Source organism: Mastacembelus armatus, chromosome 11 (assembly GCF_900324485.2).
Source record: "Mastacembelus armatus chromosome 11, fMasArm1.2, whole genome shotgun sequence".
NCBI classification, from domain to species: Eukaryota; Metazoa; Chordata; class Actinopteri; order Synbranchiformes; family Mastacembelidae; genus Mastacembelus; species Mastacembelus armatus.
The window spans coordinates 11,835,720-11,848,339 of NC_046643.1; the positions used below are offsets into that span (position 1 = coordinate 11,835,720).

The 12,620-nt window shown below is 44.2% G+C and overlaps 1 protein-coding gene across 1 annotated transcript; it reads left to right on the top strand.

The window, feature by feature from the left end:
- The first annotated feature begins 4,570 nt into the window (after positions 1-4,570).
- Positions 4,571-11,560, top strand: trib1 (tribbles pseudokinase 1). Its single transcript, XM_026300538.2, has 3 exons — positions 4,571-4,891; positions 5,623-5,915; positions 9,059-11,560. The coding sequence occupies exons 1-3, from the start codon at positions 4,571-4,573 to the stop codon at positions 9,531-9,533; spliced, it is 1,089 nt and encodes a 362-aa protein (XP_026156323.1). The 3' UTR covers positions 9,534-11,560.
- Positions 11,561-12,620: the final 1,060 nt, after the last annotated feature.

A 12,620-nucleotide genomic window follows, 5' to 3' on the forward strand; every position in this document is an offset into this window, starting at 1 on the left:
AATAGACCAATGTGTGACTACTCTACCACACTATAATAAACTAAAAGCTCTGAGGAGTTGTCAGGTGATTATTTGGGAGATTTGTATCTAGTTTGTGACATCTAGTTTGGATAAAAGGGTCAGTCAAATTAATTTAATGTAATTTTTTTCCCCCCACAGTCACCTGTCTCTACAGTAACCATAGTCATTTCAGTACAGTACAAATTGATTATAATAATAAAGTATCCCCACCCACACAACACACATTACTATCGCTGAATCACCACATTCCACCAGTATTGATTACAAAACATTTAGCTTTTTTTCATTTGGGAGCTGAAATGAAGAGTACAGCTGTTTTTATGAAACAGCTCAAACTTCCTTCAGATAGCCACTTCACTTAAAGATGCTGTTGATATTATGTGAAGAATTTTAGATTCAGCTAAAGCTTTACAACTTTGCAGAAGACCTTTGGGGAAGTTTTTGTGCTGAGTATGTGCAAACATGTCAGCTCCCCTGTGTGAGGACAAATGTTTTCATTTAATGGGGAAGAATGTCGAGGTGTGTGTGTGTGTGTGTGTTTTGATGTTAAAACAATTAGCGGTCATGTGCTGTAAAATCCAAGCACAGTATGTTGTAAAAAGTGAATGTATTCATTAAACCAAAACCGGCTTTTGAGTTGAACAAACGGGTTTTGCCAAGAACCCAGTCAGTCCAATCCAATCTAACCAACCATGACCGAACTTAACAGATGAAAGAAACGGTGATAGACAGACTGGGTTAACTAGCGGAGGAAGGTGGACATTTTTGGCCAGACTACAGCCTGGAGTCCATCCACATGAAACAATCCCCCGGCTCCTGATTTGATTGATTATCCTTGGGGTCAGCCAAGGTTGTGAAAATACAGAGCATATTCGGTAGAGATGGTTATAGCGTGCTGATGACCAACTTTGGATGAGACCAACACTTGAGTTCATACAGTTCAGAGAGTCTAGGAGCTTATATCAAGATATATACGATAGACCAGAGGCAGAATTAATACCCTGAATAAAAAGGTCAGCCATTTTTATTGTAAGTATTTAGTTAAATATCAACTGGCCCACTTCTATCTCCCACACTCTAATTCTGCATTCACAGCAAACTGTCAGCTGTCCAAAGATACAATGACTATGGCAGACAACCAGACATTTGTAGAAAGAGAGTTTGTATTTTACAAAATTCATAAAAGAAACACTGGCAGCAGTTAGTGTAAAACCGGTAGAGGAAGATGATCGACGTAAAAAGACTACTGTTCCTTGCTTCTTTCTGACCTTTACAATACTGTGCTTTCCATATCTGACATAGTTTTACGTGCATTTCCTTGCATTTCCTACTGTTGAGATGAACATTCCTCACAATCAACCTGCTGAGTGAAAATATCTTCACGGTTACAATTTCAAGTCGGAGATTTGGGGGAATTTCTGACAAGTAGGATTTCTGCCTTTTGTTGCAGAAAAAGTACAAAAGTGTTAAACCAGAATGACTAGATCTAGTTAAATCCATCATTAACACACATATTATTTATTGAGCTCAATGAAAAGGATCAAGACTATTTATCTGCAAGTACGACCATGTTAGCAATGGGAGTAAGTAATTTGGAATATTTTATCTTGCAATAACAATCGGCACATCAGGAGTTTTTCTTGTCCTAAATACTTTTGCTTTTGCTTGAAAGCAGCATGACTGGGACATTAGACAATAGGGCAGAGCCATCACACCTGTGATTTGATCACGCAAATTAAACAGCTGTAGTCTCCTTTTGATTAGAAAACATGCTGTCAAAGTTACATCATTATTGCTTATTTAAATAAAAGCCAGAGGTTAAACATCTTTTTTTATTGCTTCACTGAGCTGGAGAAGCGGGGTGAAGTCTATTTTTGTGGAAAATCTTTACAGTGTTTCTTTTCCATTTCTAGCTCATCAATGCATTACCATCCTAAAAGCCTGTGGTACGGATATTCAAAAGTTTTTTCATTAAAGTTTACAAGATCAAAACTGTTTGAGGAAAGAGTCAAGTTGCATGATGAGTTCTATCCTGCAGATCTGTTTGTTTCCTGTGTGTGTGTGTGTGTGTGTGTGTGTGTGTGTGTGTGTGTGTGTGTGAGATGTGATGAAGCAGCTTAAATGAAGAATAATTCGCAGCGATGGCTGGCTGTCAGCCAGAGCAGATTGGACTATTCTCAGAGCGGATCAATTCCCAGCCTCTCTTTACCACTGCCGGTGGTGAGTGACTCAGCTAATTATAACAAGGGAGAGCATGCCCTGAATACTGCTTTCTCTTCTGGTTCACTGGAATAGGGATGCAGCCACACTCCTACACAAGCACTGTATAAACACACACATAACACACGCCCACTTAAATTATGAGGTACCCACTGGCTGACCACCTATATAATGCAACTTGAACTACTGTAGCTTGCATAAGTGTAATATACAGCCTCCACATGTAATATGGTGTAGCCTTGTGTAATGATTTCAGGCCTGTCACACACATATGCAAACACTTTGTTTGATCAACACAAATACATTAGTTTTTTTCCAGTGTACACCTGAAACACTGTGTCAAACACAAAGGAGCTACAAATACGCAATATGACTGTAACGCACTGACACACCAGGTCCTATTGTCAGATAACAATAAACCTTTCGACCTTCTGTACCTCTTCCACCCATTCCCACAGTGGCTGCTCAGCCTGCTTAGAAAGAGAAAGGGAGGCCACAGAGAGAGAGGAAACCTGTTCCTGTGCCTGCTAGACGGCATGACAAACACACAAGCTCACACACACAAACACACACATCAATCAGCGGGTGAGTCACCTTATTCGTAGGACGACCACTGCACAAAGAAAGAATGCGAGGCCTAAAAATAACAGACATCATTCCTATGGAATCTGCAGCTCAGCCATGTTTGGACGGCCTGGAGAGACAGGTTCACATGACCTTTTTGAGTCAGGCTGAGCCGAGCCGCTGCGACCTGCTTGAGTGTGTGACCTCTCGAGGAAGGAACCGTGCTGGAAATGTGAAAAGAAATGGTTTGGAACGGCGTGCTTCTGTTTGGCAGGAAGGGTTGTGCAAAAGAAGGGTGATAGTGCGTACACAAACAGACACACACACACACACACACACACAGGGGCCAGCTGGTGCTCTGTGTTTTTGTGAACAGCCTCTACTGCAGCCACTGTGCTTGTTGAACATAAAGCAATGGAAAACTCTTGTGCAACGCATACGTGGTCACGCGTACGTACACACCCTGACAAACACACGGTCGCATTTAATTATCTCGTACCGTCGGCTCATCTCAACAGTCATCATTAAAGGAAGGTCTGTCAGAATGCCTATATATTTCTTCTTCACCCTTTAATTTCTGCTTGTTACAGTCTTAAGCAACAGCCCACAGTTTATACTTTTTTTTTTTTTTTTTTAAAGATATTGCATAATTTTCACACCAATTGCACAGTGTTGCTTGCTTGTTTGTGGTATTTGGTTGTAGTTTTAAACTTGGGATCAGTGTCTCTGAGAGCTGCTGCCATGTTGTTTACAGAGCGGTGCTAGAATATTTTATGTGAATGCTTATAGCCCAGCACCACGAAGGCTTTATAGGGGTGAGTCATATCCACATAACAAACAGCCCCAGCATGGGAAAAATATCGTGGTGATGTTGAAGCTAAGGTTAAGGCTCGTACACTGGAGCTTTGTTCATACTACAGGATTAAGATTTGGACAGCGATTACTTCAGGTGCCATGTGCAGTGCAGGAGAAACTGTTGCAACTGGTAATAAAAGGGCAATAGGAGAAGGAGATTAAGGAATAACTGAGTCACACTGTTAATTATTGTCTAAAACATGTGGTGCATGCTTGATGAGCCAGCCCTGATAAGTAGCAGATGATTTCTTCACTCCTCTCACACGCTCAGGTTCTTTCTGGATCAGCAAAACCTTAAGAGCCCAGAACGGGATTTTAGAGATTTATGACACCATGACAAACACAGGAGGGGGGTGAGAAAAAAAAGTGACAGCAAGGTCTGAACCATATGAACCATATGCCCTCACGTAGTCGTGTGTGAAAGGTAATACAGGAGGGCAGTCTCGTCGGAGGCGAGCTGTAGCTGGAGTCGGTGCCGTTACAGGATTGCTCAATGGTTGTGTCACCAGGAGGCTGGACTGGTCGGGCGGAGTGTTTGAGCTCAGAGCTCAACATCACCGGAGCTCACTCACTCTCTGCCTCTCTCATGAGTGTGGGGCGGTCTGTTTCTGTCTCTCTCTCTCGCCCTCTCTCTCTCTCTCTCTCGGTATCTATTTCGCTCTCAGTCTGGGCTCTGAGGGGTTGGGATTTTCTCGCTAAAAGTACACAGACCTCAGAGCCACGGACGCTCATTCTCCCTTAAGGACGTGGTTTGGATTATTACCAAAAACGCGCCGTCACCGAATCTGCTGAACTTTCATTTATATCTCAACTCTAATGAGTCTCACACGGATGGAGCGCACTGTGTGTAGTTCATTTTAACCATCAGAGGACGCATCCTAAACAAGTCGGCGTCTCGTGTGTGGCTTTCATGGTGAATCAGTCCAGCAGGATGAACTTGCAGTGGAGCAGTCCGGCACCTTGCATCCGCCCCGGGAGGGCCGGCCACAAGCGGCTGGACTCAGACGATCAGCCGCCGGCCAAATGCGCCAGACTGAGCGCCGAGGCGGGGGACACACACGGACTCCTCGGCACATCTCCGGGGTCCCCGAGCAGCCCCGTGTCAAACCCGGTCTCGGCGACCCACCAGGGACCTTCCAGGATAGGACCGTTTCTGCTTCTACCTCTGGCGGACCGGGAGAGCATGCACAGCGCGATGAACACCGACACTGGTGATGAGCTACTGTGCAAGGTATGCGCAATCCTGTCATTGTGCAATTTCTTTGAATGAATGGTGTTTCAAGACATCGCGTTGCTCAATAGCCTGTTTGACATGTCATCAGTATTTTGCCGACTTTTTCACCGAATGTCATTCTCACGCGAACTGTGCCGCGCTTTGCGTAACAGCCGGAGTGTTGCTTCATGCTTTTTTAAATCCTCAGCGCTGTACGGCTCAGCGATCATTATAAATCGTGTTAGAAATACATAGAAACAGGCAGGTCTGCGCTGCCTACCTACTGAAGTCCACCTATCCTTGGCACCGTGTGGCTCATTTGCATAGCCGTCACTGCAATACGCCACGCCGTGACACAAAAATGCAAACACAGGAGGCTTAAAAAAAAAAAAAAAAAATACCATCACGATTAGGATCTGCCCTAATAACGTCAGGGCTCTCCACTGTTCCAGATCCATACTTTATTTTGCATGATAGACCCGCAGGGGTTTGGTTTTGTTGATTAATAAAGTTAATCACTTCAGGCTTTAGTGATCCATTTGTCATGCTCTTGCAAAAGCAGCGCATTGAGCTGGAATCAAAGCATATCCTGTGCCTTTTTTAACTCGCTGCCAGATTTGCATGCTTGTTTCCTCAGATGATCATTAAGAACATACTGACCCAATGCCTCCTCCCCCTTACACTCACTCCCTCCCTCCCTAATTTCCATCCCTGTCCCTTCTCTCCTTCTACTCTCATCTCTCTCCCAGGTCTTTGATATGGGGGTGTACCAGGAAAAGATCAGAGCCTATGGGATCCTACCTGCCCACAAGAACGTGGCCAGCATCAGGGACATTATCCTCGGTGAATGTAAGGCCTACGTGTTCCTGGACAAGGACTTTGGGGACATGCACACCCTGGTGAAGAGCTGCCGCAGGCTGGATGAGGTGCACGCCTGCAGGCTCTTCCGTCAGGTGGCTCTGGCTGTGGCACACTGTCACCTGGCTGGCATCGTGCTGGGGGACCTCAAACTGCGCAAGTTTGTCTTCGCTGATGAGAAAAGGTGAGAGGACAAGAGCGCTGCTTTACCTTGCATTTCCAGAATTGAAAAATCTTCATACCCAGTGTCAGGTAACACCCAAAAACCTGAAAAAAAAATCTCTTACCATCCACATCTTCAGCATCACATCCCTTTAAACTAATCCTCATCACGCTTTAATAGGTAATAGAGGCAAATCTGGATGCTCTCAGACTTAAATATTTGCAGGGTAGTGGGTCGTGTCAGTAAATGTACAAACCAAACATGGCAGCAGCTGATACACACAGGCCATGTGTGCAGATATCAGTGTGGGCACAGATAGAGTAGGAGGTTCTGTAGTTACTTGTGGAGGCAGACGGCATAGCTTCCCAGATTTTCGCCCTCTCTGTCTGTCTCCCTTTCTCACTCTCGATGTGTCTTTTTGTACACGCGTAGTGTCTTTGTTTTGTACGTGTGTACGTGTGTGTGTGTGTGTGTGTGTGTGAATGTGTGAATGTAGTGGGTGGTAGTTTGGCAGAGCTGCTAGACGAGGCTGGTGAATGAGACAATCATCCCCTTTTGTGGTCTATATTTTAAAATATACTTATTACTCATTATTTATGAATATATTACATCACAACTATGCTGCAGAATAAGTGATGCTTCCAACAAGGATTCATTCAAATGCACTTTCATTTGTGAAGGAGTATTTCAAAGCATTAGCTACTGAACTTACTCCCACTCACACACACAGATACACACAAACACACATGCACATGTGCACACATGCACACACACCTTAATGTCTGTAATTCCAAGTACTGAATTCTGTTCAGGAAGACGCACAAAAACCCTGCTTAGAAAACTATTTGTCGCCTCTTTGCTCTTGCGTCACTGTCTTTCCTGTAATCGCCCAATGATCCAACACACACACAAACACAAACACAAACACACACCCCCTTACACCCCCTGGCTTTCCAAAGTCCTTTTTCATGGAGACTGTTCAACAGTAACATTCTCCAGCCATGACCTCTGGGCTCAAAGGGTCACGCTGGATGAATGAGAGCAGACAGCCAGTGAGAGAAGTTGAAGTTTGCTGTGTGTCCCTCTGATAGCTATACGGCTGCAGAGCGATGAGTCACAGCGTATATGTGCAGAGGGGAAGAGGAGGGGTGACTGCATAGCTCATTTTCTTTCTTTGTATGTGTCCATACGTGCATGTTTGTGTGTGTCTGTAATTCTGCTATTGTGCTATCATGGTGATGGCATTGCAGCATTAATGCTGGTAGACTGACAGGATCCATTTGACCCTAAATTCGTGAGATGACATCTTTTTTAACCCTGACGTGACACTTTGGCTGGCCACTAAAAAGCGAGGCCACTTTGATGAGAGTGTAACTGATAACTGATAACATTTAATGGCTGTGTGACATCATGAAATTTGGCTTTCATTTCCAGAAAATCCACTCTGTGCCCCCTGAGATTGCTGCTTTCACCCAATCACAGCCCAACTTTTGACAAACATCAACACAATAACATCAGCCTTTGAAACATTATGATTCTGCATGACCTCATTTTATCCCATAATCAGACGTGTTTCAAACCCCGCTGTGATGCAACGTCCCGGCCAACAATGCAGCACCCGAGCCAGAAACAGAAAGTCACAACAATTTGACAAATGCTGTATCCATTCACACAGACACACACAGACACACACAGACACACACACTGTGCTGCTGAAAAAGCCAGTTTAGGGAAGGTGACTAGCACTGCAAAGCATGCAGCGCTTCACTGCCGGGCCAGTCTTCCCATGCGTCACTGATGTGGCAACAGCCATTTGAGGGTAATTATGGGATGGCTGGCGCCGTGAGTGTGGGACCCAGGTGCAGATAGCCTCAGCTGGAGAAAAAGGAAGAGAGAGAGAGAGAGAGAGAGAGAGAGAGAGAGAGAGAGTGGAGAGAAGATATGTACTCTCAACAGAAGGATGAGTCACTCTCTCCACCCCTCAAACACTCTCTGCTCTGTTTCCTTTTCTGTCTCCATCTCCCTTTCTCCTCTCCTGACTTATCTTCTCCACTATCTTGGTGTTTAAATATCAGCTGCTTTCTATCTTGGTCCTTCTGGCTGTCACTCTTTTCATCCTCTCTCTGGTTGTCTATTTTTCTCTCCAGCCGCTCCGTCTGACGACTGGAGTATCTCACAGAGTCGAGATAAAACAGCACACTTCTTACGTGTGCCTCTGATACTTGACAAAACCTCAACCAATGTGTCTCGAGAGCCAAGCCAAGATACATGAATTCATTCATTTTAATTAAAAAAAAAAAAAAAACACTACACATCTTCGTTCCAGCAATAAACTCTCACAATCTAGTTTTCTCTGGTGCTGGACAGAACGTACATCCTGCCATTAACATGGCTAAATATAGCAAATATAGCAGTGTGTGTGTGTGTGTGTGTGTGTGTGTGTGTGTGTGTGTGTGTGTGTGTGTGTGTGTGTATAGAGGAGAAGGCTGCTGGAGTTGTGTTTTCATATGGGTGTTTATGTGACCATGCGTGTGCCAGGAAGTCATTGGCAGTCTTAGGCAGCCAGGATTCACTGTTACGCACTTAGGTCACAGTAAGTTCACTGGTGTCTGGTGTTTGTGTGTGTCTGTCCATCTGTGTGTCTATTGTGCAGCTTAAGGCTAAGGGAAACACTCTTGTTTTTCCATGATGCAATCAGTGACTTACACTTAACAGATCTCTGAAATGTTTGACAGTATTAGACGAAGTCACTGCTATGTGAAGCCCAGACACACACACACACACACACACAGCTCAGTCATTGAAGTGACTAGTGCTTTAAATACCATCACACTTGGAAACTCTGAGATCATTTCATACATGACATTCATGTATGAAATGAATTATCCCTCTGAAATTCAGATGATGAACATGATGTTCTTAGAGGTGATAATGTGAAAGGTTGCCTGCTGTATAAAATGACGGATTATGTCATTGCCATTGCGTCTCTCTCAGTACTCTAATTTACAGTACAACTAAAGCACTCACTTGTAGCTCCATTTGTGTCAAATGAGGGATAGGGATAGCGGAAACAAATCCCCTACTATATTTGCTAAATAAACATTTTCTATGATCTCAAAGGTCACGTCAAATGTCCTGACCCTGTTTTGACTTTGTCTTCACAGGACACAGGTGAGACTAGAAAGTCTCGATGACTGCCGAGTCCTGGAAGACCCAAACGATGACTCCATGTCGGACACTCACGGCTGCCCCGCTTACGTCAGCCCAGAGATCCTCAGCGGCTCCGCTCCTTACTCCGGCAAGATGGCAGACATGTGGAGCCTCGGGGTCATGCTGTACACCATGCTGGTTGGCCGTTACCCCTTTCACGACCCCGACCCAGCCACGCTGTTTTCCAAAATCCGCCGAGGCCAGTGCTGTTTGCCTGAGGGCCTGTCGCCCAAGGCCAAGTGTCTGCTCCAGAGCCTGCTGAGGAAAGAACCCTGGGAGAGACTTACGGCGACTGAGCTGCTCGCTCACCCGTGGTTCCACCAGCCGCTGCCGTCGCAGGAAGCGGCGCTGGGTGAACAGGAAGTGAACTCGGCGGAACAGATGGTGCCATCCTTTGACGTGGAGGAGGACAACAATCTGTTCTGCTGATGTACTCCATTCAGCCGAGGCTGTCTGAGGGACCAAAACTGCTACGAGGGACTCATTGTTGTTGTTTTTTTTTTTTACATTGGCACTTTTTAGAAACACTTGTGTACTGTTGTGTGTACATACACCCCCCCAAGCTTTCTACAAAAACTTACTGTACTGTATTTTGTTGTCGTATACGTGTTACTTGCGAAGGGCATTGTTCACAATGATCATTCATTGTGTTTCTATATGTGCATTTTTTAATGATTTGGTGCTAAAAGAAATAACAAGCACTCAAAACTTGCCAGATTAATTTAACAAAATAACCTCTGCAGGCTACAAGAGTGTATCACAGAAGTTTAATGCATTGAAAACTAATGTCGCCAATGGCTGCTCTCAGCCCGGACTTGTAAGGCTTCAGAAAGCATTAGACAAATCCTGACAATGAGACGACCAGGATGTTGTTCCTCTCGCTCTTTGACCAGGCTGGAGGCGTCACCGGCTGATTCACCGACCATCTTGAGGAAGACCTAGCACAAGCCTGACGTCTTGCAGGAGGCAGTGACACGGAGCGAGAAAGATGCTTAGCAGAGGACTGATGTGTCACACTCGGCGGGACGCTACGAAGATATCTCACTGCCAATCTGGCAACGTCTTAGCAAATGGAGAGCATTTACAAATCTCACACCATGTGCAGAAGGTTGAGAAAGGCAGGGTGTTACTGGTGTAAGACTCATAGAAAAGTGGGAAGAGTTTGTCACACACACACTCAATAAGCGGTGACACTAGAGTCTGTAAATGGCTACCAAGACAAAGCTACATTTTCAGTCATTTTCGAATTTTTTTAACAAAAATCAATAATTTATCTTTTCTTAAAGCATGCACAAAGCTGAATATTCTATAAAAAAAAAAAAAGTCTGACCTTCCTAAATTTACTGTGATCGATCGGCTCGTCTCAAAGGCCGTGTGTGCAATTAGCCACACCCAAACCTAACACTAATGCTTCTGGTTTAAAATTAAATGCTGGGAGCAAATTCAGTCACATGCCTTTGCAGCACCGGAATTAGGAGATAGCTGCATAAGCCTTAGGCCTGAGGGCATGCTACAGAAGGATCTTACTAGAAAGGTAAAAGTAAAAGGTGTCAAACAAACAGTTAAGGAGCCACCAAATTAGAAAAAAAAACTTTCACAAGTTGAGCAAGTGAACCTGTTCTGAACATTTAGTTAAACTGAGTTGCCTCAACAAAGTCGAGCTGTGCCCGTATCACTGTGTTTCATAAACTGAAGTAGTCATAGTCATGCGATATTTGATGTTGGTTGTCTGATGATGACTCAACACTTGAGTGTGTCTGCAGAGAATGGTCCTGACCTTGGCTGGAAGTATCTGTTCTGACTGTTTCACCTCTTTAATGGTACTGTCCCCTCCCTTTCATTTTTATTTTTAGCCATTGAAAGCTGTGGATCCATGGAGACTAGTCATCATAGTTTGTGACATGATGTACCATGTTCTATGAAATCTTTTATCTTGGACTGTGATAAGTGGATGCAGCAGTTTAGTAACAGCTGCAGCCAGCTATTTTGTTCTGGTACAGTAATTGCAACGAGGGTATTAGGTCTGGCATGGCTGAGGAGTGTTGCGCATTTAATGTTTGGGTCACACAGTAGGCTAATTTAAAAAAAAAAAAAAAAAAAGAAAAAAGCCTGCTGCTCTTTTTATTTCATTATTGTCTCTCATCTGTTTGATGGGAACAGCCTTGTGACAATCTGAGTTGCTCCTTGCAGAACATTAATTTAAGAGATTTACGAATCTGTTTGTCCTTCATATATGTAGAGTGAGTCACACATTCATGTGACATGTAGAGTAAACTGACACGGGTGCACAAACTTCATATTGCACTGTGAATTATGTATTTGTGACACAGCCTAGAGGCTATCATTAGTCCAGACAGGTTACACACAAGAGTTATATTCATTGTACAATAGTTGTAAATATGTATATTTGAAATATGTGTGGAGATGTTAAATAAAGATACCATTTTTTTCATATCCACAAGGCTTTTTACTTTTTTTTTTTGGTTACATTTTTTAAATTGCTGCGCGCTCTCTCTCTCTCTCTCTCTCTCTCTCTCTCTCTCTCTCTCTCTCTCTCTCTCTCTCTCTCTCTCTCTCTCTCTCTCTCTCTCTCTCTCTCTCTCTCACACACACTCACACACACACACACACACACACACACACACACACACACAGGCAAACACCTGCACATAGCACAGCTCGACTGCATGCCTTGAAGGCTCTCCAGGCTTTCCTGCTTCCCTCACATAACTCATCATCACTCTGACTCAAAACAATACAGTTTCTCATCTTCTTCAGCACCTTCAATTTCATCCTTGCAAGGCGGAAAAAAAAAAACTCTCCCCTTCTCCTCATATCTGCCTCTAACCATTTACTGTTCTCTGACCTTTGCGTAATATAACATTTAACTCTTCAAACACACAAATGTCAATAGTGGGTCAGTGTCTTTTCCTGGAATACACAAGGGGGAGCATGTTCTCCTCCTTCCCCCCCCCTCAGTTTGAGCAGTAACTTGAGGTCAACTCATCAACACACACTATTTAAACTCAAATATATTCTTTATTTCCAACCAACTTTGGCTTGTGAATCACTGTTTGACCTATAAGAGCTTGGCATGTCTCCACCCTCTCAGTGTTATGACTACCCTAGGCATGGCTGGCCGGGGCTTGCGTAAGCATTTTGCGTGTATGTGTTTATGCACATACCTGACTGCAAGTCTGCATTTGTGTGTGTGGGGGCATAAGAGTCAGATTAGGTATCAACAGGGTAGCTGGAGTGTCTCAGCTTCTGTGTAGCTGCCAAACCACAGATTGCCTAACACATCAGAGAGAGGCTCCTCTGGGGATGACAGAGGGGCCCCCAAAAAACCAGGATAGCAGTGGGTCAAGTAATGGACATCTGGGGAAATTTACAGTGTGTGTGTGTGCATGAGAAAGGGTGTGTTTGAGGAGGGAGGTGGTTGTGGGAAAGTGCATCATATTTCTGTGAGCTTGAGGAGGTCTATCATTCAATGGCTATCAAACCTCCAGCACAAAA